Raw genomic sequence first — 27,886 nt, 5'->3', positions numbered from 1 at the left:
CTTATGATAGTACTGCACTTCTCCTGACATACATCTAGTTATTGCCTTGTCTAGGGACGCCATTTAACCTGCTGTCACAATCTCCATACAATCAGCACGAACCCCTCGGGATGTAGCTCTCAATAACTGCTCTACATCAATGTCTGCCTCCTTTCGCTGCAGACACCACAGCCGTTTGAATTTCTAGGCCTATTGTCAATAGGCAGTTAGGCACTAAAGCATTTAGCCTCTGTGGATGGGGTAGCCTACTTCCAATCTATTGCTGAAGACACCCAGGCCTCACAAACAATCTGTACTTGATATAGAACACTTTAATTGACTGGAATTATGTATGGTTGGCATGGCATCTTTTCTCAGATATAACCATAGAAATATAAGTAATTTGTATTCTTAGTACTAATTATATATTTCTGTGGATTTCACGCAATCGACTACTCTGGCTGTGCTTCTCCGTCGCCGAGGGAAAGCAGAGCTCAGTGAGTGATTACTACTGCCTGAATCAGTCTCGTTTTCATGGAATTAACTGTCAGTCAGTGGAATATCATCTAGCTACAAATCCAACACTTGCTAAACGGTGAGAATAACAGGAGTGGGGGTGGGGGTGGGGGTTGAAAGACCATATGTGTGGTGAATTGGCGATACATGATTGTATAGTCATTATTTAATAATATGAGGGGACAATTGTTTTGTATATGTTAACGCCAGCTAGCTAGCATAATGACAGTGGGCCGAGGTCCGTTGCTAACTAGCTACAATGTTTGACAGTTAGCCTAGCTAGTTAACTAGTCAATACGCTTAAGCTAGCTTGTTGACACTTGGCTAGCTAGCTAGGTAGCTAAGATAGGTGATTGATTTTCACAGTCGATATTAAACCAACATGTGACGACTAACGTTACTGCTATGTTGGGATGTCACAACGAATGGGACCGTCAAATAATACATTTCCATTTCCTCTGTGAAAATGCGACACTGGCCGTAAATTATGGCCTGCCATAATATATGCTTGTTGTTTGCAGTTACCTAGCTAGCTATATGGCAACAGCTATTTCTGAAAGAGAAGTTAGAACGTTGTTTACTAGTCGAACGTATTTGGAGCGAATTCTAACGTTAGCTCGTTGCTTGATCAGCTGGCTTGCTTGTTTGTTATGGTCAGCCACACAGGCGGTTATGGACGGTTTCATAGCACATAAGGTAGCTACTGTATAATGCGTATGCGACACAGGCCTGTCACCACCTCATACAATGTGAATCAATACCAACTATGAGATTGCTATACAATAACGTTAGTCTTTATTTTCCAGCTTGATCTTGAATCGAGCTTTAATGTAACCCACCCAATAGCTAGCTAATAAAAGATTGCTAGCAAAAGTAGCTAGTTACCACTCCCCCTATTTTCAGTAGGCTATTGAATGCAGTTCCTAGAATCAGCCCAGCAGGTTATGATGTAGCTAACGTTAGCTACACCAACAACAGCTGCAGGATAGGAGCTCTCCATGCGGGCCAGATCTTTTATTGTCCTGTTTGTTTTTGTCTTGTGTATTACCTAGTTGTAAAGATGTATGGTCTACTGAAAAAGGTTATCTGAATAGTCAGCTGTAGTTTCACTTCTGTGTGCTACGTTGTTCCTCACCCCTGTTTACCAATTTGCCCACATAGCCACACATTCATGCTGAAACGCCTCAAAGACTGACCTATTTTGAGCCCTTACACAATTCCTGCCAAGGTAGATTGTTGTGCTGCTGCATCTCATAAGGCTAAGCTGCTTACAGAGACCCTAAGAACCTGTAGTATAGGTCGTTTCTATTTCGCCATATCCCAACAGTTTGACATGGTCTCTACATTAGCTTATTGTGCAAAGTCTATGATTTGAGTATGCTTATAAGCCTAAATGTTAAAAAATGTGTTACTAAAATGATATGGTATAGGACACATGAACTGAGCATCATCAAAACCATCAGGAGAAAATACAACTTGCAACATTGTAATAGAGACAGAGAGGCCTGTTAGTTTGCTGCTGTGTGGCAGTCACGCAAAACTAGACTTCCTAGTTCGAGCTGCATTTCTATGCTCACAGTATTGGGGTCAGTGCATAGCAGAACATAGCTGAGGTTAGCCGGTAACAGCTTGCGTTGTTGTTTCTGAAAACCCCACCAAAGCAGCCAAGAGACCAGGAGGTCCTGGGACAGCAGAGGAAGAGAGAGAGAGTGTTCAGTATTTCCCCTGGTTGGTTCCCATAGAGGACAGGCATCCTATCAAAGACTGGCCGTCTAGACTCCGACTCAACCAGCTGCTTTGGACAGCACCTCAAAGAACAGCTCACATTTCTTGGGAAACTTTCTTCCTCGCTCACTGTAAATATTTTTGCTGTCTTTAGCTGCTCTGTCATGCTTACCAAGTGTGTTTCTCCTGCCCTGGGTTAGTGTTCACCTTCCGGGTCCACACCCCTGTTCTCTCTACCGCCGTTTGATCGTCCATGCTGGCCTGGAGCCTGAAGGAGGACATCAGACATAGTGACTAGGCCAACATCTAAGGCTGCTGAAAAACTGATCGAAGAATATCTGCTTTTATGACCTCTGAATTTATTTAACTTAATCTGAGTGTTTGTTTGAGTGCATCAGTTCAGTTAATCTCCACCAGTGTTTGTCTTACTGAGGTGACTGGGGTTGTGCTGTGGTACATCTAACCTCTTAACCTCTACAGCTGACTTCCTGTTATGATTAGGGTTTGTGTTGAGAGTGGATGAAGACTGAGTCTTATCAAAGAGGGTTTTGTATGAAGATGCCTAGAAACTGCTTTTCCAGTAGAAATCCCCGATCACGCTTGTAGTCGATATCATGGCAACGTTAGCTAGCTAAGCTCATTCATGGAAACACGGCATCGGGTCTAATCGGGTTGTGTCGCGCCAAACTGTGCATGTGCATGCAGTCAAATCAAAGGCACTCCTTCGATAGAACGTTTTTTTTTGACAAAAATTTAAACATGTCAGTTTGTCACTTTCATGAGGTTGGAGTAATAACATGTTCCGTTACTTAAGACATTGGCTCGAATCTAGGTTGTGCCTTTAAAAATCGAGAAAATTAACAACTATGGAAGAATGTTTCACTTCTCTCATTGACTTCCCAAACACCGGTCTGGTCTGTCGAGTCTGCTTTGCGAAGTGTTCCCGGAGGTATTGCGATGTTGGGCCTCTGGGTTTAGAAACTCTTTGGTCTTATCATCGGTGAGTCTAACATAGGCCTATCTCACTATTTTGTGTTGAGTGGATGGATGAACAGTCATCTTCTATCGCAGTATCTTGCTACAAAACTGTGGTTTAGGCTGTGATGCAGAGTAGCACGTAGCAGCTACAGAAAACATATGTTGGCCAGTGTCAGTCTCGCACCTTATGAGTGGAGATAACATCTCTAACTAGACATACTGCAAGTCCGTCTAACCAACGTACAGCAGTACTGAGAAACTCTACTGTGGTGTGACAAAAGCTGAAATATCTCTGTGAAATTTCATAGAAGACACCTGCAAGCAGGGCTCCCTTGTAGTAAGGGTTGCAAAGCTACCGGTAATTTACCAAAGTTACGTGAATCTTAAGTAATTTTGGTCATTAACAGAATCTATGGAAATCTATTGTAACTTTGGTAATTTGTATTTGTATAACTTTTTAAAAAATGTATTCATATATAGTATTCATATATTATTCATGTATTTCTAGTATATAGACCATATGGTTCAAGAGTAAATAGCCTAATTAATGAAAAAAGCATCTGATCAGCAATGGCATTATTTTCAATTAACTCTGCAACTCTTTCAACTATTGAGGCTGTTCTGAGGGCAAAAGAGGTGGGGTGCAACTCAATATTAGGAAGGTGTTCCTAATGTTTGGTATACTCAATGTAGATTCTACATGTGCTAAGGCCACACAGAGGGCCAGAGATTATTACAGATACCTGTGATATTCTGAAGTACCCAAATGGGCGACTAGATGTCTTTACATAAAATCCTTGAAATCCCCTCCCTTTGCAGCCGTACTTGCAATAGGATCACTGTTTTTCATTCTTATCAGAATTGAATGAAATCAAATTTAATTTGGCGTCATCTCATTCTCCATCTCTCCCTCTTTCCCACCTCTCTCTCCTTCCCCTCTCTTTCTCCTTCTACAGGTGAGTGGCTAGTCCACCACGCCCAGCCTTTATTGCCATGGACGCCTGTGCCCGTATCCGAGGAGTTCCTCTCAGGACCAGAGCCTCCATCAGGAAAGAGGTTAGAGTCAGACTGCCATATTATGATTCATTGATTGACTGATCGATTGATTGAATTCATTTCATTTTTGATAACCTGGTGCTGTGTGTGAGGTTGTGCATGTGTGAAACCTGAGCTAACCTCTAATTGTGTGTATGGTGTAGACGGTGCGTGACAGCGGGCCTCAGTGTGTGAAGAGCCTTCTGAGGAACAGGAAGGAGCTGTGCAGCATGGGACTAGAGCTACAGACCAGAGACACACCACGCCTGACTGAGGTGTGTATCACAACACACACACACACGCTTTGATTATGACTTCATGATTTTGAGGATTTCCCTGACTTGTCCCTTTCTTCCCTCAGATCCATTTTGTGTGTTTGCCTGGCCACTCTGAAGGGGAGGATCTAACTCTACAGGTGAGACTTACTGCACCAGCTCTGACTCTTCTGGAGTTCAATGAATGTGTTATTAAAGCAGCACTCAGCAGTAGAAACAATAACAAAGTGTTTCGGTAAAAAGCTGAGAGATGAAACGTAACCACTCTCAAATTCATAGACAGAGTTGTGGATGCAAGGACTGACCATCCATGAAATGAAAATTATAGTTTGAACCATGTTTTGAAGCTATAGTGTTTGTTTACATTTACTTTGTTTACAAACATTGGAGTTAAACAAGCTTATATTTTGGGTTCTGATGGGGGACAGTTGAACTAAGCTCATGAGGCATTTATTTATAAGTTATATTCTTCAAGAGGTACATATAATTCTATAAGTCCAAAAATGTATGTAGCAACTGCTGATTGCCCCTTTAAGTGATGCGTTATTAATGTATTATTTGTGTGATGTTCTGTCCCCGTCCCCAGGCCCTGTCGTCTCTCCCAGGGGACCTGGCGGAACTACTGAGGTCTCCCCACGTTACCAGCCTGAGGAACGAAGAGGTGCTGCTACTGAAGGACAGCAGGAGACCAGCCGACAGTAGGGACTCTACTACACAGGTAGACATGAGAGGAGAGGAGGACGTTTTTAATTGATAAAAGGGTCAAAGACTGTGTTTCTCAGGTCTATAGACTGCTTCAGAGGAAATACAGTATTTCACAGGTAAATAAGAGTTCAATATAGTTTTGAAGCTGATTCATAGGACATTACTCAGGCTGCGCGCAAAGGCCTGAGAGATTCTGTGTTTTCACCCTGTTGAACCTAGCCAGGTGTACAGATGTCTGGGTTAGTGTGGTTGCTTCTTTTCTCACCAGTGATTGCCACATTGTCCTGCCTGGTCCCATGTGTCTGTGCTAGTGTTCAGTCTGGCTCTGCAGCGTTGTGGTTACAGTGTGTGTGACATACAGATATACAGACAGGCAGTGCAACTAAAACTGAGCCTCTCAACCCATGGTGGTCAAGACAGAAGTGACACTGAGTGTTCTATTCTACAAATACAACAACACATCAGACCACAATCAGACATGCAGACATAACAAGGCTGTCCCAGTAGAGCCCCTCTCTCTCTGTAAGACACAGACCGAAGGAAAGAGAACTCCTGTGTGAATTCCTGTGAGTTTCCAAAGTCAAAGACTCAGATGATTAGCGAGTCTTGGCAGGCGCTGACAGTCTGCAGAACTGCTAATTGTCCCTTGGCAGTAAGAATAAACGACTGTACCAGGCAGTCAGCAAACTCTGACTGTTTCTTCTCTCCTACACAGCAGTGCTCGCTAAAAACAGTGTGTGTTCTAAGACACAGCTCCAACCCCAGCCAGGCCATTGTTGGTGTGTTGGTGGGCCTGCTGGGGCGTTATGCTGCGGGGGTCCGCTATGCCCTGGATCTCCAGGCCCTCCACAAGGGCACGGCTGAACCCTGCCAGCCGGAGGACGATGACACCAACCAGTCTGTGTCTTCCATTGAAGACGACTTCGTCACCGCTCTGGAACACCTAGAGGAGGAGGACACTGGAGAGAATAACAACTGTAGGTTCATCACCTCTTATGTAGATGGATGTTCCATAGAGCATGATGTGTGTTCACTTATTGTTGCATAACCTGAAGTGTTAACTAAATTAAGACCGAAACATTTACCCCCCACTCTCTATCTCCCTCTCTCCTCTCTCCCTAGCCGATGGCGCTTATCTCCATGGTAACCAGCGTGATGTGGCCTCCCAGACAGTCCCTGCCCACAAGAGAGACAAGGACCTATCAGGCTCCAGGATCATAATCAGCTCTGCCCACAGGAAGTCCTCAACCAATCGCAGGTCTCCCCCAGAGGTGTCCGTTACCGTACAGTGCTCCAGAGGGGCTGACTCCCAGTGGACCCTCTGCAGCCCTAGAGCCCGGCTCCCCTCCCCCACACGCCCTGTCAGCGAATCAGAGGAGTCGGACGGCTCCAGCCCTAGTCCAATCATCTTCCTAGATGAGGTTGGCTACCAGAAAAGTCTCAAAGCGACACTGGACATCCCTCAGATCCCCGGGGGGCCGACGGACAGAGTGGAGGACTCTGACTCTGAGGTCAGCGAGTTCTTCGACAGCTTTGACCAGTTTGACGACCTAGACGAGCTGAGCTCAGAGAGCTGTACACTCACCCTGCCTTTAGACCCGACTTCCTCTGTTACCATTACCGGCCCAGACCAGAAGAAGAAGTACTCTGGTACTGGCAAGTCAGGGTCCAAGAAAGTGTCCCGAAGCTGTTCCACCATGAACCCCCACCGGTTCGACCATCGCAGCCTCCCTGCGAATGTGAAGAAACCCACCCCGCTCAGAAGCCCCCTCCCCCCCGGCTCTCCATATGGATCCCCTGACTCCCCCCGGCCGGCCCGGACCTCCTGTGAGGAGAGTGGAGGTCCTCTGTTCAGCCCCGTCAGCTCCTCAGCCTTCAGCCCTCTGGGAGATGGAGCTCTGGATTACTTCTGGAAGACCGAGGGAGATGGAGGAGACGAGTCAGAGCTAAAGAAACCCCAGGACCTGTGTTCCCTCTACAAGACTTACTCAGACTTTGCCAGCAGTCTGTCCAAGGAGATCCTGGGCTCCGTGTGTGGCTACCAGTCTCCTGTGGACATCAACGACAACAAGAACCTGAGCTGTGTCTGTCACAAGGAGTTCCAGAACCAGTCTGGACACATCATGAAGCTGTCTGAGATCCAGGAGACGGTGACTGTCTCCAAGCTGCAGCAGCAGCCCCAGTCTCTGAAGGACGGCATCCAGAGGTTTGCCACAGACTTGGTAGAGATGAGTCTGGGCAGCGCTCTGAGAGACCTGCAGAAGGGAGTGTCCTCTTGCACCACCACCCTCTGCCACCTGGCCGCCAAACTCACCACTTCCGTCTTTCAGATGGCCTTCCAGGAGATCGGAATGCGCCGCGCCTACGTCCTGAAGGAACGGGCCATCAACGGGCTGGCTGGGTTCCTGGTGGGAGAAGCAGTGTCGGGCGCTCTGAAGGACTTCCTCACGGTGAAGAAGCAGATGTTCAACAGCACCGTGACTGAGTTCGCCGCTGACCTGGCGGAGGAGCTGGTGTATGAGGGGATGATGGAAGTGTGTCAGTTCTCTCACCCCTCCACCCCCCTCACCCCCAGTGACCGGTCCTTCGGCGTGGGGGAGGAGGACGATGAGGAGGTGGTGTCCTCCTATGCCTCAGACCTCTCTGAGTCTGTCCTCCAGGAGGCCTTCATCGAACTGTCCCAGGCTGACGTGGCCTTCACCACCCAGGCAGCCATCAGTGTCTCTCTGGACAACATATTCTACGTCAGCGCTGACGACACACACACTACCTGCAGTACTGCTGCCGACCACCAGGCTAACCCTGCCGAGGAAGGCCCAGGTCCGTCAGGGGACAATGGCTGTACTGTGAAGAAGGCTCTGTTCTGTGTGTCTGGGATGGCCAGCTGTGTACCTGTCCCCCAGGCAGGCCAGGCCATCTCCCTCTTCCACGACTCAGAGGAGATCTGTCAGTGTAAGACCAGCCTGGCCCATACCTCCCAGACCAGCCCCAAGAGGAGCTGCAGCTCAGAGAGCAGAATGGTGACCACAGCCTCCTCTGATGCTACTGCTGCCACACAGACTGACCTGCTGCCAAAGACCCCCTTTCACAACTTCTCTGGCAACATGGTGGATATGATAGTGAGTGAAGCGTGTGAGCTGATGACTGCCACAAAGATGAAGAAGAAGGTGGAGGACTGTGCTGACTTCCTTTCTAAAGCCATTGTTGGTCGGGGACCTCCATCCGGACAGGAGGGTAGTGTCACTGACCAGACCTCCCTCTCCTCTCTCCACCCTCCTTCTCAGAACCCAGTGAGAGTGACCTGTGAGTCAGGCTCCAGGACCAGCAGAGCAGTCTCAGAGACCCGGCCTGTGATGATGAAGGACACTCTAGAGGTGCCATGGTTGGAGATGGACGGCCGGGAAGGCAGGAAGATGGCCCCTGGCGAGGAGATGGTTCCCAGCCCTGGTCGCAAGTCCAATGGGACCCCTGGTACGCCCCCCTCCACCCCCCAGCAGCCCAGCGAGGTGTCCCAGGAGAAGCAGATCAAGCAGTTCTCCAAGAAGCTGAAAGGCAAACTGGCCAAGGAGTTCTCTCCCGCCACCCCTCCTCCCACCCCCCACTACCAGCCAGGGCCTGAGCCCAAAGAGTCTCCCTCTGAGATGGACAAGGCTGACTTCATGCTCAAACTGATGAGGTCTCTGTCTGAGGAGGCAGACGGGAACGAGGAAGAGGAGGAAGAGGGTGGAGTAGAAGGGCTTAACTCTGGAACCGAGACAGGAAACCGTCCGCAGCCAGAACTCAACCTCTTGTTTGGAGGACACAAGATGGCCGACAAGGGAGCCCTCCATTACGCAGAGCGCCTGGCGTGCCACATCGTCTCCATGGCGACAGAGATGGACACCCTGGGAGGAGTGGAGGATGGAGGTAGGAGGACGGTGGAGGAGAGGAGAGACAGCGTGGCCCAGTTCTCGGAGCAGACCCTGAACACGCTGTGGATCTACGCTGGTGAGGTAGCGGGAGAGGTGATCAGCGACGTGAAGAGGTTGATGGGGTCAGGAAAGTGTCGTCACAGAGCAGTCAAACGAGCCAGCCAGGACTGGTCAGGGGAATGCCCTCACCACCACAACCAACCCCAGCCCAGTGAACACAGCAGGGGCTGCAGGGTGGGTCGTCTGGCTGAACAGTGGTCTGGTGACCTCCTCTCCTCTGTCCTCCACCCATCAACTTCCACCTCTACCCCCAGCTCTGGCCTGTCCTCTGACTACCCCAGCTGTGAAAGTGTGACAGATGAGTACGCTGGCTACCTCATCAGGGTGTTGAAGAAAGAGGGAGGCAGCAGAGAGCTGGTCCTGGATCAGTATGCCAGCCGTCTGGCCTACCGCTCCATCAAACTGGGCCTGGCCCATGCTGCCCGCAACATGAAGAAGAGACCCTCCTCCTCCTCTAGGCACCACTCCTCCAGGAGGCTCCACCAGGATGGCTGCAGGGGGCCCAACGCTGAGCCGTCTGTACCCAGGGACGAAGCAGGGAGAGTGGGATCTCCTTCCAGCGACTCTGATGATGGGAGCCAGAGGGAGTACATGGAGCTGGTGAACTTCGCAGAGTCGTTGGCGTACAACATCACCTGTGACGTCACACGCAAACTCTGTGTGTCGTCGGTCAGACTACCCAAGTCCCTGACTGACTCGTGTCTGTATAAGAAATTCAAGCTGGAGGAAATGGCAGGGAACCTGATCAGGAACTCCTTTTCATGCCCCCTGCTGGCGAAGGAGGGAAAGAGCAGGCAGTACCACAGCACAGGCAGCCTGTACGACGGAGGCTACAGCAGTGGAGTCATGCAGGTCAGTTTGGTTTAGTTCATATTTTTATTTGAGTAGAGGAAGATACTGTTAAAACATGTACACATTCAATTAACAAGAGTCTGATTCATGTTATCATCATTTCATTGTAGCATCAGACTTCAGCTTGCTCCAATTCCCAGTGTTTGTCTCTGCAGGTCATGGAGCACTATGCCAGGAAGATAGTGGACGACACGCTGGAGATGGGCCTGGCCTCGGCCGGACACCCAGCCCAGCAGGGTCCAGACAGACACTCCCTCTCTGAGAGGCCGTCTGAGGGGGGAGCAGTGGGCTCTGCACTGGGGGAGACAACCTGCCGATACTGCCAGGTCAGGAAGTGTCACAGACATTGTTTTCTATGGATTACTTATGAGGCTCTAGCACCCACCCATTTTTGTAATATACAGTTATTGAGTATTCATGTTGTTTGTTATTACAGGTTAGTGAGTGTCCGTTCTGCTCGCGGCCTAGCAGGCAGCACCACCTTGGGGCAGGAGCAGGCCAGAGGAGGAGGCCGGACGGGGAGGTGGGGGTGTGTGGCCTGGAGATCCCTGAGATCCACATCGATCTGGACCGCAGGGCAGTGTTCGCAGAGGAGATCGTCACTACGGCAATGGAGGGGGCGAAACGAGAGCTGAGCAACACCAGCCTGAACGCAGACAGCGGGATCGGACACGACGGGCCCAGCTTTGCCGAGAGTCTGACCGCAGAGATCATGACGTCCGTGCTGTCCAACGCATGCCAGACCGCCAACCTCAGGTACAAATACATTATGACAAAGTCTGTGTAAGACACGACACCACCACTCTGTGACTAGCCGTAATGTTGTGGAGAGCAACCACATGATGAGTCAAGCCCCATAAGATTCCAAGACTGTTCACATGGATTTCCTTATGGTTAACCCTGATGCTTAGTAATATGTAAGGGTTTGACAAATTATTGTGACGCACCATCTAATTGAAGAGTCCATCATTTTCACAATTTTGTACTTGACCAGATTACACAACAATAGTAAAGGAGTCAAGAAGAGGTCCACCATCTTGATTACTAACTATATTTCTCTCAGTCCCTAATGTTGGTAGTATTATGAACTGTATCTCTCTGTAGAAAGATGATATATCTGTATCTTTATTCATGTGTCTGGTTCCCTTTCTCCATGTCCCTGTGGTAGCTCTCCGGGCAGGGAGGCCACAGAGTCCACGGTGTCCCAGCAGCTCAGTCTGAGCGTGGGAGACGACAGTCTGGGCAGCTGGTCCAACCTCAGCTTTGAGGATGAACACCCTGACGAGACCAGTAGCTTCCTGCACCTCAGCGACAGGTAGGGAACACACAGAACATCATGTAGTATCAAACTAATCTGCTCTGTTCTATTAGTTTCTCTGAAGGCTACATTAGATATATCTAGTCTAGATTAGTTGACTAATGATTCTCCTCTTGAAACACTTCTTTAATGTCTTTGAGCACTGTTTTCTGTTTCACACTCTCTCACACAAGCGAATGACTCTAACCCATGCTCAATGTCCACAGATGGATTGATATATAAGTGAGTAGAGCTTTAGACCATGGTTGTGGCATTCAGCCTTTAAATGAATGCTGAAACTAATGAAGGCAAGTCAGTCATCACCGCTTTGGCTACACTGCCAATGAGAAATATATGTATTTTTCAATCAAGAGGTCAAATGGCGTTTCCCATGTCGTTTTAAGATGACTGTGGTGATTGATGATTAGCTGGTTTGATGCTGTGAGACTGAGTTGAAATCAGTACAAGACGGGTTTCTCCATGTTCTCTGTCAGATGGCTGCTGGATGACGTGAGGTCACCTTAGGTCACGACCAGCAGAATGTGTAGTTTGGAAACCTCTAGGACCCTCTGTTGCCAAGAAACAATTATCTCTGATTTGAGCAAATATTACATTACATATAGTCTCTCCTTGTGCCAATGTTGTTCTAGAATTTAAATTGCCGTTTTAATGTCAAGTTCTGCTGAGATTGTTTGAGTTAGTGCATCATAAGGATAAAATATAACTTTTAAGAGATACATGGCTTTTCCTTTCTGATAGAAACACACACACAGATACTGGTCTGTTAGTGAATCTAGTGTAATGCTCTGAGAGTGACGTGGTCTCACCCAGTCTCTAGTCTCAGGGTGGGAGGATAGTTGTTGATGTTCCCTGGCTCAGCCTGATATCTCTATGGAAGCAGACCCAGTCAACATGTACACTTCTCCCCAGATACTGAATGGGAGAATGTGTGAGGAGAACAACTAGTTATTTTGAAGGTATCATAATATTTTCTAAAGGTGTGTCTGTAGCAGCCTTTCTCTCTCTCTCTCTGCCCCAGGCGTTTCCACAGGAACAAAGTCCCTCTACCATTTGTAATTCAGCCTGTCTCCTTTCAAAATACTTTTCCAACTGTCTCCCAACTGTCAACAAATAAACTAGATAACTCAGGAAAGGAAAGGCTCCATTGTAAAGGTTTTCAAACCCTGGAAGAACTGATTGACTTCTTAACGACCTCTCACCATACCACTCTCATAAACCACAGCTGCGGAGACCCATTCATTAACTAATTGATATTGGTGGAGCTATTTTTAGGTCTCCACATCATTCTTTACATACCAGAGTGCACAGTGTGCAGGTTCTAGCCAGCCTGATAATCAGGGCCAATTTAACAAAACAAAAAAATACATACAGTGCATTCGGAAAGTATTCAGACCCCTTGACCTTTTTCACATGTTGTTACGTTACAGCCTTATTCTAAAATTGATTAAATAAATAAAAATCCTCATCAATCTACACACAATACCCCACAATGACGAAGTGAAAACAGTTTTTTTTGTGTGTGTGTGCAAATTTATTGAAAATAAAATACAGAAATATCTAATTTACATAAGTATTCCCACCCCTGAGTCAATACATGTTAAATCACCTTTGGCAGTGATCACAGCTGTGAGTATTTCTGGGTAAGTATGTAAGAGCTTTGCTCACCTGGATTGTACAATATTTGCACATTATTATTTTTAAATTTCTTCAAGCTCTGTCAAGTTAGTTGTTGATCATTGCTAGACAGACATTGTCAAGTCTTGCCATATATTTTCAAGCCGATTTAAGTGAAAACTGTAACCAGGCCACTCAGGAACATTGAATTTTGTTTTGGTAAGCAACTCCAGTATATATAAAAAACAGAAATGTATTTACATTAGTATTCAGACTCTTTGCTATGAGACCTTTTGCTCAGGTGCATGCATCCTGTTTCCATTGCTCATCCTTGAGATGTTTCTACAACTTGATTGGAGTACACCTGTGGTAAATTCAATTGATTGGACATGATTTGGAAAGGCACACACCTGTCTATATAAGGTCTCACAGTTGACAGTGGATGTCAGAGCAAAAACCAAGCCATGAGGTCAAAGGAATTGTCCATAGAGCTCCGAGACAGGATTGTGTCGAGGCACAGATCTGGGGAATGGTACCAAAAAAAATTCTGCAGTATTGAAGGTCCCCAAGAACACAGTGGCCTCCATCATTCTTAAATGGAAGAAGTTTGGAACCACCAAGACTCTTCCTAGAGCTGGCCGCCTGGCCAAACTGAGCAATCGGGGGAGAAGGGCCTTGGTCAGGGAGGTGACCAAGAACCCGATGGTCACTCTGGCAGAGCTCCAGAGTTCCTCTGTGGTGATGGGAGAACATTCCAGAAGACCAACCATCTCTTCAGCACTCCACCAAATCAGGCCTTTATTGTAGAGTGGCCAGACGGAAGCCACTTCTCAGTAAAAGGCACATGACAGCCTGCTTGGAGTTTTCCAAAAGGCACCTAAAGGAGAGAAACAAGATTATCTGCTCTGATGAAACCAAGATTGAACTCTTTGGCCTGAATACTTATGTAAATGTTCTATTTCCATTTGTTATTTGTAATACATTTGCAAAAATGTCTAAAAACCTGTTTTTGCTTTGTCATTATGGGGTATTGTGTATAGACTGAAGGAAAAAACAATTTAATCTATTTTAGAATAAGGCTGTAACGTAACAAAATGTGGAAAAAGTCAAGTGGTCTGAATACCTTCCGAATGCACTGTATATTGTCGGATAGGTGCAGTGATGGCGCCGGAGGGGATGGCTTAAAGTGGTCCTATGGACAGATACACCAATCTTCGCTGTGGAGCTTTGCAGCTCCTTCAGGGTAATCTTTGGTCTCTTTGTTGCCTCTCTGATTAATGCCCTCCTTGCCTGGTCTGTGAGTTTTGGTGGGCGGCCCTCTCTTGGCAGGTTTGTTGTGGTGCTATATTCTTTCAATTTTTTAATAATGGTGCTCCGTGGGATGTATTGTTTTATAACCCAACCCTCATCTGTACTTCTCCACAACTTTGTCCCTGACCTGTTTGGAGAGCTCTTTGGTCTTCATGGTGCCGCTTGCTTGGTGGTGCCCCTTGCTTTGTGGTGTTGCAGACTCTGGGGCCTTTCAGAACAGGTGTATATACACTGAGATCATGTGACAGATCATGTGACACTTAGATTGCACACAGGTGGACTTTATTTAACTAATTATGTGACTTCTGAAGGTAATTGGTTGCACCAGATCTTATTTAGGGGCTTCATAGCAAAGGGGGTGAATACATATGCATGCACCACCTTTCCGTTATCTATTTTTTAGAATGTTTTGAAACAAGTTATTTTTTAAATTTCACTTCACCAATTTGGACTATTTTGTGTATGTCCATTACATGAAATCCAAATAAAAATCAATTTAAATTACAGGTTGTAATGCAACAAAATAGGAAAAACGCCAAGGGGGATGAATACTTTTGCAAGGCACTGTACCACCTCAGTCACCGGCTTCATCAATAAGTGCATTGACGATGTCGTCCCCACAGTGACCGTACATACAGTGGGGAGAACAAGTATTTGATACACTGCCGATTTTGCACGTTTTCCTACTTACAAAGCATGTAGAGGGCTGTACTTTTGATCATAGGTACACTTCAACTGTGAGAGACGGAATAACAAAAATCCAGAAAATCACATTGTATGATTTTTAAGTAATTAATTTGCATTTTATTGCATGACATAAGTATTTGATACATCAGAAAAGCAGAACTTAATATTTGGTACAGAAACCTTTGTTTGCAATTACAGAGATCATATGTTTCCTGTAGGTCTTGACCAGGTTTGCACACACTGCAGCAGAGATTTTGGCCCACTCCTGCATACAGACCTACTCCAGATCCATCAGGTTTCGAGGCTGTCACTGGGCAATACGGACTTTCAGCTCCCTCCAAAGATTTTCTATTGGGTTCAGGTCTGGAGACTGGCTAGGCCACTCCAGGACCTTGAGATGCTTCTTACGGAGCCACTCCTTAGTTGCCCTGGCTGTGTGTTTCGGGTCGTTGTCATGCTGGAAGACCCAGCCACGACCCATCTTCAATGCTCTTACTGAGGGAAGGAGGTTGTTGGCCAAGATCTCGAGATACATGGCCCCATCCATCCTCCCCTCAATACGGTGCAGTTGTCCTGTCCCCTTTGCAGAAAAGCATCCCCAAAGAATGATGTTTCCACCTCCATGCTTCACGGTTTGGATGGTGTTCTTGGGGTTGTACTCATCCTTCTTCTTCCTCCAAACACAGCGAGTGGAGTTTAGACCAAAAAGCTCTATTTTTGTTTCATCAGACCACATGACCTTCTCCCATTCCTCCTCTGGATCATCCAGATGGTCATTGGCAAACTTCAGACGGGCCTGGACATGCGCTGGCTTGAGCAGGGGGACCTTGCGTGCGCTGCAGGATTTTAATCCATGACGGCATAGTGTGTTACTAATGGTTTTCTTTGAGACTGTGGTCCCAGCTCTCTTCAGGTCATTGACCAGATCCTGCCGTGTAGTTCTGGGCTGATCCCTCACCTTCCTCATGATCATTGATGCCCCACGAGGTGAGATCTTGCATGGAGCCCCAGACCGAGGGTGATTGACCGTCATCTTGAACTTTTTCAATTTTCTAATAATTGCGCCAACAGTTGTTGCCTTCTCACCAAGCTGCTTGCCTATTGTCCTGTAACCCATCCCAGCCTTGTGCAGGTCTACAATTTTATCCCTGATGTCCTTACACAGCTCTCTGGTCTTGGCCATTGTGGAGAGGTTGGAGTCTGTTTGATTGAGTGTGTGGACAGGTGTCTTTTATACAGGTAACGAGTTCAAACAGGTGCAGATAATACAGGTAATGAGTGGAGAACAGGAGGGCTTCTTAAAGAAAAACTAACAGGTCTGTGAGAGCCTGAATTCTTACTGGTTGGTAGGTGATCAAATACCTATGTCATCGACAACGATGAGACAACCTATAGGGAGGAGGTCAGAGACCTGGCCGTGTGGTGCCAGGACAACAACCTCCCCCTCAGTGTGAGCAAGACAAAGGAGCTGATCGTGGACTATAGGAAAAAGAGGGCCGAACAGGCCCCCGTTAACATCGACGGGGTTGTAGTCGAGGCGGTCGAGAGTTTCAAGTTCCTTGGTGTCCACATCACCAATTAACTATCATGGTCCAAACACACCAAGACAGTCGTGAAGAGGGCACGACAATGCCTTTTTCTCCCTCAGGAGACTGAAAATATTTGGCATGGGTCCCCAGATCCTCAAAAAGTTATACAGCTGCACCATCGAGAGTATCCTGACCTGTTGCATCACCGCCTGGTATGGCAACTGCTCGGCATCCAACCGTAAGGCGCTACAGAGGGTAGTGCGTACGGCCCAGTACATCACTGGGGCCAAGCTTCCTGCCATCCAGGACCTATATACTAGGCGGTGTCAGAGGAAGGCCCAAAATATGGTCAAAGACTCCAGTCACCCAAGTCATAGACTGTTCTCTCTGCTACCGCACGGCAATCGGTACCGGAGCGCCAAGTCTAGGTCCAAAAGGCTCTTTAACAGCTTCTACCCCCAAGCCATAAGACTGTTGAACAATGAATAAAATGGCCACCTGGACTATTTACAATGACACCCCCCCCCCCTTTGTTTTTACACTGCTGCTGCTCGCTGTTCATTATCTATGCGTAGTCACTCTACCCCTACCTACATGTACAAATTACCTCGACTAATCTGTACCCCCGCACGTTGACTGTATACAGCCTCGTTGTTGTTATGTAATTTCCTTGTGTTACTTTTAATTTAATTTTTTACTTTAGTTTATTTAGTAAATATTTTCTTAACTCTATTTCTTGAACTGCATTGTTGGTTAAGGGCTTGTAAGTAAGCATTTCACAGTAAGGTCTACACCTGTTGTATTCGGCGAATGTGACAAATAAAATGTGATTTGATTTGAAATCTGTTGTTTTACAGGGTCAGCCATAGTAGTACGGCGCCTTGCTCAAGGGTACATCAACAGATTTTTCACCTTGTCGGCTCTACAGTGTGTTGTGGTGTGATGCTCCAGTTGCTAGTGGAATTCACAAGTGAAGACTTGCATGCAGTGATCTCATCTGTCATCATTAGGCAGTCATCAGTTGTTGCTTTGATTGAACGTTTTTTCAGGACCAAAACTATTGTATGAGCCTCACATTGAGATGGATCATGTAATACTTTAAAGCAGTTGTTTTTGTCTGGTACGAAAGATCAATCAGGTCAGTTATGAACCAGCTTGACCAAAGTGATTCCCACGCATGAGACTGTGTGTGTGCCCAGTGTTGAACTGTTGTCTCCCCCACAGCAATGGGAACAGCAGTAGTTGAAGCAGGTTAGGGTTTGTAGGTTCAGGGTTAGTGTCATTGCTAGGATCAGAGTAATGGACAGGGTTATGATCAGGGTGTGTGTATGTTACCAATGTTGAGCGTTGGTCTTGTCTCTTGCAGCAATGGGAACAGCAGTAGTTGGAGCAGCCTGGGGTTAGAGGGAGAGATGTGTGAGGAGCACCTGTCCTTCTCTCCTTCCGACAGGTCGGTCCATACATACATACAGCTAACACTGCTATAATGCTAACCGCTAGCTCCCACATAGGTAGAAGTTGCCCTCAACCACAGATCTAAGATCAGATCCTATCCCCCAATCCTAACCTTTACCATTAGAAAACCATTACATAATATGATCCTATGTCAGTGGTTAGGGTCAACTTCTACCTACGCCCCCTAATCACTGCATGATGTCAGAGCTGTGATCAGCAACGCTGTAGAATGTGTCTGTGTGACGATGTATGAGACAACAGCTTCTACCCTCTACAGATCCCTCTAGATAACCATTGAGGACAGAGCATGTCTTTGTCACTGTGTGTCGCCACTGTCGGCACACAAGTGGAATTAGCCTAGTCAATGGAATCAGTGTGTGTGTATTCGTAGCCTACTGAATGTCCTGACGTGGGTGTGGGAAGGGCTGAAGCAGGTTTCTCTGTCTGCTTGTCTGTCTGGCTGGCTGGCTGCCTGTCTGCCTGCATGCTGCATGGCTGAGTGCGATGACAACAGACCAGTGTTAATCGTCAACAAAAATAGTGACTAAAATATTAGTTAAACACCTAATTTTCACTGGCAATTGACGAGACTATAACTGACTAAATAGACCCAGAAAAACTATAACTAAATGTAAATTATTTGTAATTTCAGTTGATTAAACTAAGACAAGACGAAATTATCTCTGTGACTAAAATCTGAATACAAAGTGGACTGGACAAGAGTGTTTTGTAGAGCTTTTCAGTAAAAATCACAATTAATATTAGTAGCACAGATGCACAGCGTAGTTCTGTTCAGCAGTGGGAAGGACCCGGCACACACAGCCTAGCCTACATCAGCTGGTGAGCTGCAGGGGAGCAAGCAATGAGTGTGGGCAGACAGGCTCCACCCCGGCTCAGGCCTCAATTATACACATCGTGCAGGCGACTGTCTTGCTTCCCCGTAGCTAACCAGTCACCACCAGCCTTCTAGTTAGATACCCTTTGCCTGGTTTAAGAAACACAAGCTGCTTTAAGAAGTTAAAAGCAAAAGCAGCATTAAGTTTAAATTAAAATAACAGTGTAGCTATGCTTTTCTCTCCCTTGAATATAGAAAAGTCACGCCCAACCCCCGCACATTCCCAACTGCATTTCGTAGGCAGGTTCTGTAGCCAATGTACTAGCCAAGTCTCCCTCTTTTCCTCAGAGAAAACATCTTGATTCTTACCGTTCAAAAGATATTACCCATAATACCGGCGCTATGTTTTTTTTCTTTCTATCGTGCATTGGCAGGCCACATTTTACATTCATAAAGCATATCGCCTACTATTTTAAAACTAGGCTACTTCCAGACCGGACCGATAACCATTTGTTTAGGCTACACCTTGTTCAGTCATGTTACCTCATTAGCTAGCTATAGCTAACAACCTGGGGGCGCGTTCAGCAGGACGCAACGTTTTGGAACGTTCAAATAGAAATATGCTACAGTGGGGAAAAAAAGTATTTAGTCAGCCACCAATTGTGCAAGTTCTCCCACTTAAAAAGATGAGAGAGGCCTGTAATTTTCATCATAGGTACACGTCAACTATGACAGACAAATTGAGAAAAAGAAATCCAGAAAATCACATTGTAGGATTTTTAATGAATTGATTTGCAAATTATGGTGGAAAATAAGTATTTGGTCACCTACAAACAAGCAAGATTTCTGGCTCTCCTCCACTCGTTACCTGTATTAATGGCACCTGTTTGAACTTGTTATCAGTATAAAAGACACCTGTCCACAACCTCAAACAGTCACACTCCAAACTCCACTATGGCCAAGACCAAAGAGCTGTCAAAGGACACCAGAAACAAAATTGTAGACCTGCACCAGGCTGGGAAGACTGAATCTGCAATAGGTAAGCAGCTTGGTTTGAAGAAATCAACTGTGGGAGCAATTATTAGGAAATGGAAGACATACAAGACCACTGATAATCTCCCTCGATCTGGGGCTCCACGCAAGATCTCACCCCGTGGGGTCAAAATGATCACAAGAACGGTGAGCAAAAATCCCAGAACCACACGGGGGGACCTAGTGAATGACCTGCAGAGAGCTGGGACCAAAGTAACAAAGCCTACCATCAGTAACACACTACGCCGCCAGGGACTCAAATCCTGCAGTGCCAGACGTGTCCCCCTGCTTAAGCCAGTACATGTCCAGGCCCGTCTGAAGTTTGCTAGAGTGCATTTGGATGATCCAGAATAGGATTGGGAGAATGTCATATGGTCAGATGAAACCAAAATAGAACTTTTTGGTAAAAACTCAACTCGTCGTGTTTGGAGGACAAAGAATGCTGAGTTGCAACCAAAGAACACCATACCTACTGTGAAGCATGGGGGTGGAAACATCATGCTTTGGGGCTGTTGTTCTGTAAAGGGACCAGGATGACTGATCCGTGTAAAGGAAAGAATGAATGGGGCCAGATATCGTGAGATTTTGAGTGAAAACCTCCTTCCATCAGCAAGGGCATTGAAGATGAAACGTGGCTGGGTCTTTCAGCATGACAATGATCCCAAACACACCGCCCGGGCAACGAAGGAGTGGCTTCGTAAGAAGCATTTCAAGGTCCTGGAGTGGCCTAGCCAGTCTCCAGATCTCAACCCCATAGAAAATCTTTGGAGGGATTTGAAAGTCTGTGTTGCCCAGCGACAGCCCCAAAACATCACTGCTCTAGAGGAGATCTGCATGGAGGAATGGGCCAAAATAACAGCAACAGTGTGTGAAAACCTTGTGAAGACTTACAGAAAACATTTGACCTGTGTCATTGCCAACAAAGGCTATATAACAAAGTATTGAGAAACTTTTGTTATTGACCAAATACTTATTTTCCACCATAATTTGCAAATAAATTCATTAAAAATCCTACAATGTGATTTTCTGGATTTCTTTTTCTCATTTTGTCTGTCATAGTTGACGTGTACCTATGATGAAAATTACAGGCCTCTCTCATCTTTTTAAGTGGGAGAACTTGCACAATTGGTGGCTGACTAAATACTTTTTTCCCCCACTGTATGTAGAACAAACATGCCTCTGACATGTTGAATAAGGATTAACGTCGGCTCTAGTCATTTAATTTCTATCTGCAATGTTTGAGAACGTTTTTCAACTGAACGTGGCCCTGGCAGCATTACCAGTAGCCTGTATGCAAACATTTGGTGGTACAGAAAGAAAGGAAAATGGATAGCAAACATTTTATTGACTAAATCCCTCTTGCCACTACACTTTATCTGACTGCGTAACTTTATTTTGAGTTCATGTGGACCCAGTGACTCAGACTCCAGCACAGGGACTCAGACTTCAGCTATAGGGACATGTGACTCAACCATTGGTGACTCAGACTCGAACACAGGGGACTTGGGACTCGATTTGGACTCAAAGTTTAGTGACTCGACTACATCACTGGGTGAAACAGTCATTAACTCCTGTTCTACTTTTGGACATCAATGTGGCTGCAGCGTCTGTTGAATGCTAATAACAATTGCAATGACGGGACGAGTGATGGAGGTGCAACCTATACTACTTTGCCAATACTTTAATGCAACATCTGGTGATTGTGCTACTGTCTCTCTGTCTGTCTGTCTGTCTGTGCTTGAGTGTGTCTGTTTGTTTTTTGTATGTAATGTGCAATATCTATGTAGGCTGAATTAGGAATTTACATGGCCAGATAATTGTTATATATTCTTATATATGTTTGTCATATTTCTGCTGTTGGGAAGAGAATAGGATGTAATGCAGAAAAATATAGGCTATGTATGTGTGTGCACATGGAAGTCAGTGATTTTTGTTTACTATAGGTTAATGAGGCAATACAAATGTGATGTGACTAAAATGGCCCACTGTTTTCGTCATTTTGACAATAATTAAACTAAATCATTAATCAAATGACAAAAATTTGACTTTTTATTTTAGTCAAAATGACTAATAATTTACAAAATCTAAAGAGAGTGCCAAAATGAAAACTGCAACAGACTCATTTAGCCTGTACAGTACAATGCAATAGCCCACCCTACTCCAGGAGGAAAGTGATATCTACAATGCCTTCGTAAAGTATTCACATTTTGTTTCATTACAGCCTTATTATAAAATTGATTAAATGTTTTGTTTTCCTCATCAATCTACACACAATACCCCATAATGACAAAGCAAAAAATTTTTTTAGAAAATGTTGCAAATGTATAAATAAAAAAGAAATAAAAATCTCACATTTACGGAAGTATTCAGACCCTTTACTCAGTACTTTGTTGACGCACCTTCGGCAGCGATTACAGCCTCGAGTCTTCTTGGGTATGACGCTACAAACTTGGCACACCTGTATTTGGGGAGTTTCTCCCATTCTTCTCTGCAGATCCTCTCAAGCTCTGTCAGGTTGGATGGTGAGCATCGCTGCACAGCTATAACTAGGTCTCTCCAGAGATGCTTGATCGGGTTCAAGTCCGGGCTCTGGCTGGGCCACTCAAGGACATTCAGACTAGTCCCGAAGCCACTCCTGCGTTGTCTTGGCTGTGTGCTTAGGGTCGTTGTCCTGTTGGATGGTGAACCTTCGCCCCAGTCTGACGTTCTGAGTGCTCTGGAGCAGGTTTTCATCAAGGATCTCTCTGTACTTTGCGCCGTTCATCTTTCCCTCGATCCTGACTAGTCTCCCAGTCCCTGTCGCTGAAAAACATCCCCACAGCATGATGTTGCCACCACCATGCTTCACCGTAGGGATGGTGCCAGGTTTCCTGCAGACGTGACGCTTGGCATTCAGGCCAAACAGTTCAATCTTGGTTTCATCTTCCATTTAAGAATGATGGAGGCCACTGTGTTCTTGGAGACCTTCAATGCTGCAGACATTTTTTGGTACCCTTCCCCAGATCTGTGTCTCGACACAATCCTGTCTCGGAGCTCTACGGACAATTCCTTCGATTTCATGGCTTGGTTTTTGCTCTGACATGCACTGTCAACTGTGGGACCTTATATAGACAGGTGTGTGCCTTTCCAAATCATGTCCAATCAATTGAATTTACCACAGGTGGACTCCAATCAAGTTGTAGAAACATCTCAAGGATGATCAACGAAACAGGATGCACCTGAGCTCAATTTTGAGTCTCGTAGCAAAGGGTCTGAATACTTATGTAAATAAGATATTTCTGTTTTTTTATTTGTAATACATTTGCAAAAATGTCTAAACCTGTTTTCGCTTTGTCATTATGGGGATTTAAAAATGGTATCTATTTTAGAATAAGGCTAACATAACAAAATGTGAAAAAAGTCAAGGGGTCTGAATACTTCCCCAGACAGTATATACACTATATACATACAGTATATGATTTATCATATAGACAATGGGACAGGTTAATGATCCAAATGTAATGGAGCCTGTTGTCCTGGGCTGTGCTCCCCCTCTGCTCTCTCTCTCCCCCTCTGCTCTCTCTCTCCCCCTCTGCTCTATCTCTCCCCCTCCCTCTGCTCTCTCTCTCCCCCTCCCTCTGCTCTCTCTCTCCCCCTCCCTCTGCTCTCTCTCTCCCCCTCCCTCTGCTCTCTCTCTCCCTCCCTCTGCTCTCTCTCCCCCTCCCTCTGCTCTCTCTCCCCCTCCCTCTGCTCTCTCTCTCCCCCTCCCTCTGCTCTCTCTCTCTCCCCCTCCCTCTGCTCTCTCTCTCCCTCCCTCTGCTCTCTCTCCCCCCTCCCTCTGCTCTCTCTCCCCCTCCCTCTGCTCTCTCTCCCCCTCCCTCTGCTCTCTCTCTCCCCCCTCCCTCTGCTCTCTCTCTCCCCCTCCCTCTGCTCTCTCTCTCCCCCTCCCTCTGCTCTCTCTCTCCCCCTCCCTCTGCTCTCTCTCCCCCTCCCTCTGCTCTCTCTCCCCCTCCCTCTGCTCTCTCTCTCCCCCTCCCTCTGCTCTCTCTCTCCCCATCTGCTCTCTCTCTCCCCCCTCCCTCTGCGCTCTCTCTCCCCCCTCCCTCTGCTCTCTCTCTCCCCCTCCCTCTGCTCTCTCTCTCCCCCTCTGCTCTCTCTCTCTCTCCCCATCTGCTCTCTCTCTCCCCATCTGCTCTCTCTCTCCCCCTCCCTCTGCTCTCTCTCTCCCCCTCCCTCTGCTCTCTCTCTCCCCTCCCTCTGCTCTCTCTCTCCCCATCTGCTCTCTCTCCCCCTCTGCTCTCTCTCTCTCTCCTCCTCTGCTCTCTCTCTCCCCCTCTGCTCTCTCTCTCCCCCTCTGCTCTTTCACTCTCTGCTCTCTCTCACATACACTAACTCTCTCTCACACTCTCTCACTCTGTTCATCCTCTCTTCTCTCTGCTCTATCTGCTCTCTTTCACTCTTCCTCTTTACACGATCTGCTCGCTCTGCGCTCCCTCTCTTCTCTCTGTCTGCTCTCTGTGTCTGTACTCTGGCCTTGTGCAGGTCAGTTCTCTAACCAGTGTAATGTTTCTCCCCCCACAGCGACTGCACTGAGGACAAGGAGCTCGAGACCAAGGATGAATCCTGCGGTATGATATAGTTACTTCTATATCAATATATATCAATAACTGCACCGGATATCGATGGCAAATGGGCTGCTTTATATTCTCTTACTTTTTACATGAAGCATTTGATAGTTTTGATGGTAGAACCTGGTCCCTATCAGCAGCAACAGTACATACCGTACCATATTGTCATGTTACACAGCCACACTATAAAACAGAACCACCTCAGCATACATCTGAGCAACATGAACATCCCTATCCTTCTAAGTCCTGAGTTCCCTGTGTAGATTAAGAGTGGTTAAACTAGGACACTTGGTGCTGTGTGTATCTGTGCTCTGCTAGGAGGGGAATTCACCCACCGCCCACACATTCAGCCACACTGCCGCTCATTCATACATCTATTCCCCCTGAGTCTCTCCCTGAGTCTCCCTTTTTATCTGTCTGTCAGACCAGAGCCCCCAGTGGGCTGTTCTCCAAAGGGTTGAGGCTCCAGGCCATGTCAGACCCAGACGCAGGCCCAGCCAGCCCAGTGTGGGCGGGAGCGTGGGAAACTGGCCTGGCCCACCACCAGAGTAGAGCAGAGGAAACACGGGAAGCAGGGTGGGATGGGATATTACTGTACTGAAGAGAGGACTGTCAGACAGAGAGATAACAGGGGGAGAAAGTGGGGGAGTTAAAGAAAGACACACAATAGGTGTTTAAAGACAAAAAAACAGAAAGTTTGTGAGAGATGATGATGATAAAATCAAATCAAATCAAATGTTATTGGCCACATGCGCCAAATACAACAGGTGCAGACATTACAGTGAAATGCTTACTTACAGCCCTTAACCAACAGTGCATTTATTTTTTATAAAAAAGTAAAATAAAACAACAACAAAAAAGTGTTGAGAAAGAAAGAGCAGAAGTAAAATAAAATAACAGTAGGGAGGCTATATATACAGAGGGGTACCGGTGCAGAGTCCATGTGCGGGGGCACCGGCTAGTTGAGGTAGTTGAAGTAATATGTACATGTGGGTAGAGTTAAAGTGACTATGCATAAATAATTAACAGAGTAGCAGCAGCGTAAAAAGATGGGGTGGTGGGGCAGTGCAAATAGTCCGGGTAGCCATGATTAGCTGTTCAGGAGTCTTATGACTTGGGGGTAGTAGAAGCTGTTGAGAAGTCTATTGGACCTAGACTTGGCACTCCGGTACCGCTTGCCGTGCGGTAGCAGAGAGAACAGTCTGACTAGGGTGGCTGGAGTCTTTGACAATTTTGAGGGCCTTCCTCTGACACCGCCTGGTATAGAGGTCCTGGATGGCAGGAAGCTTGGACCCAGTGATGTACTGGGCCGTACGCACTACCCTCTGTAGTGCCTTGCGGTCGGAGGCCAAGCAGTTGCCATACCAGGCGGTGATGCAACCAGTCAGGATGCTCTCGATGGTGCAGCTGTAGAATTTTTTGAGGATCTGAGGACCCATGCCAAATCTTTTCAGTCTCCTGAGGGGGAATAGGCTTTGTCGTACCCTCTTCACGACTGTCTTGGTGTGTTTGAACCATGATAGTTCGTTGGTGATGTGGACACCAAGGAACTTGAAGCTCTCAACCTGTTCCACTACAGGGAATATCTCTTCTCTCCCCCCTCCAGGTTCCGTGCGTGTGGACCGGGGCCAGGCTCAGGCTCATAGGCTCCTCCTGGTGGTCAACTCAGAGCTCAGGGAGATGACCCCTGACCCACAGCACATGACCTTTGACCCCCAGCTCAGGAGCATGCTGCAGTGGGCGGCGGCCTCCATGGCTGACATGCCCATGGTTCAGCTGGGTCATAGTGGCAGCAGGGAGCTGCAGCAGGTGAGTGGCTTTAACCTAACCCATGACCAAAGGATTATACACACACACAGAGAGGTGCCTCAGTCATTACTGAGATGTGTACTGGTTCCTGTCTGCCCTTCCAGTTGCCTGCGGTGGTCCAGAGGCTGAAGGAGAGGGAGTGGAGGGTAGGAGAGCTGCTCCAAGCCCTGCTGCGCTACTGTGAGGAAACCCACACCCCACCCCAGTCTGAACCCAGAGAGGAGACACCCCAGGCGAGGAGAGCACCCCACCACACTCCCCTCTTCCAGTGGCTCCTGGAGCACGCCTAGGTTGACTGCACTTACCCTCACCTCTCCCTCCTCTCACCTTCCTCCTCACCTCACCTCTCTCTCCTCTCCTCACGCGACTTACTGTACAGTGTCTGTGAAGCCTGCCACATAGTGAGCACTACCTGCCCATGTTATACTATACCCTATGAAGATTCCCATCACTCTTCAGTGATGTGTAGCGTACCTGCCATACCCCAAATCTAGCCTCCTCGTACTGTGGATCCTGTCTCTTATAGGGCTGTACCCCCATTCACTACCCAGAGGGCGCTATAAAAACAGCTTTTCTTAATATTATCTATTGTGTGTGGGTGTGCGTGCGTGCCTGGGCATATTGCTTGCCGTGACTGAAAGTAATTGTGTATTTTCTTCTCTCTTCTCTGGTTTTATTGTGGTTAATATTAGGCTGCATATCACGTGTTGATTAGTGTGCTGTCGTTGACCACTGCCTTTGTGCTAAAGCCCTCACACCCTCTTACAGACAGAGATAATCCTTAACCTCTGTTACAGACAGAGATAATCCTTAACCTCTGTTACAGACAGAGATAATCCTTAACCTCTGTTACAGACAGAGATAATCCTTAACCTCTGTTACAGACAGAGATAATCCTTAGCCTCTGTTACAGAAAGAGTGAGTAACCTTAACCTCTGTTACAGAGAGTGAGTAACCTTAACCTCTGTTACAGAAAGAGTGAGTAACCTTAACCTCATTAACATACAGAGAGAGTAACCTTAACCTCTGTTACAGATAGTCATCTTTACCTCTGTTACAGACAGAGAGAGTAACCTTAACCTCTGTTACAGACAGAGTAACCTTAACCCTTGTTACAGACAGCGAGAGTAACCTTAACCTCTGTTACAGACAGAGAGAGTAACCTTAACCTCTGTTACAGACAGAGAGAGTAACCTTAACCTCTGTTACAGACAGGGAGAGAGTAACCTTAACCTCTGTTACAGACAGAGTAACCTTAACATCTGTTACAGAGAGAGTAACCTTAACCACTGTTACAGACAGAGTAACTTTAACCTCTGTTACAGATAGAGTAACCTTAACCTCTGTTACAGAGTCATCTTTACCTCTGTTACAGACAGAGAGAGTAACCTTTACCTCTGTTACAGAGAGAGAGAGAGTAACCTTAACCTCTGTTACAGAGAGAGAGAGTAACCTTAACCTCTGTTACAGAGAGAGTAATCTTTACCTCTGTTACAGACAGAGTAACCTTAATCTCTGTTACAGACAGAGAGTCATCTTTACCTCTGTTACAGACGGAGAGAGTAATCTTAACCTCTGTTACAGACAGAGAGAGTAACCTTTACCTCTGTTACAGAGAGAGAGAGTAACCTTAACCTCTGTTACAGAGAGAGA

At 46.6% G+C, this 27,886-nt stretch overlaps 1 protein-coding gene across 3 annotated transcripts; it reads left to right on the top strand.

The window, feature by feature from the left end:
* The first annotated feature begins 493 nt into the window (after positions 1 to 493).
* On the top strand, positions 494 to 27,886 carry LOC121571728 (A-kinase anchor protein 11-like). 3 transcript variants are annotated; one of them, XM_041883373.2, is made up of 14 exons: positions 494 to 574; positions 4,155 to 4,254; positions 4,398 to 4,508; positions 4,595 to 4,648; positions 5,095 to 5,226; positions 5,929 to 6,190; positions 6,336 to 10,036; positions 10,192 to 10,362; positions 10,473 to 10,792; positions 11,205 to 11,351; positions 17,862 to 17,945; positions 24,378 to 24,424; positions 26,031 to 26,233; positions 26,338 to 27,886. In XM_041883373.2, the coding sequence occupies exons 2-14, from the start codon at positions 4,192 to 4,194 to the stop codon at positions 26,521 to 26,523; spliced, it is 5,481 nt and encodes a 1,826-aa protein (XP_041739307.1). In that variant the 5' UTR covers positions 494 to 574; positions 4,155 to 4,191; the 3' UTR covers positions 26,524 to 27,886. The 3 variants fall into 3 exon arrangements, with proteins under 3 accessions (XP_041739307.1, XP_045065104.1, XP_045065105.1); XM_045209169.1 differs by lacking the exon at positions 17,862 to 17,945; XM_045209170.1 differs by lacking the exons at positions 17,862 to 17,945; positions 24,378 to 24,424; positions 26,031 to 26,233; positions 26,338 to 27,886 and adding an exon at positions 17,720 to 17,852.

The sequence above is a fragment of the Coregonus clupeaformis genome, chromosome 29 (genome assembly GCF_020615455.1).
Source record: "Coregonus clupeaformis isolate EN_2021a chromosome 29, ASM2061545v1, whole genome shotgun sequence".
Classification (NCBI taxonomy): domain Eukaryota; kingdom Metazoa; phylum Chordata; class Actinopteri; order Salmoniformes; family Salmonidae; genus Coregonus; species Coregonus clupeaformis.
Note: the sequence above shows the minus strand (reverse complement) of the source record. Positions and strands in the feature narration are given on the sequence as shown.

What these genes read in the sequence shown, in the direction of transcription:
- LOC121571728 (XM_041883373.2), top strand. Translation starts at nt 4,192, where the DNA reads ATGGACGCCTGTGCCCGTATCCGAGGAGTTCCTCTCAGGACCAGAGCC. An exon ending in ACAGCAGTGGAGTCATGCAG is followed by an intron (nt 10,037 to 10,191) that starts GTCAGTTTGGTT and finishes TTGTCTCTGCAG; the next exon opens with GTCATGGAGCACTATGCCAG. An exon ending in GACCAAGGATGAATCCTGCG is followed by an intron (nt 24,425 to 26,030) that starts GTATGATATAGT and finishes TCCCCCCTCCAG; the next exon opens with GTTCCGTGCGTGTGGACCGG.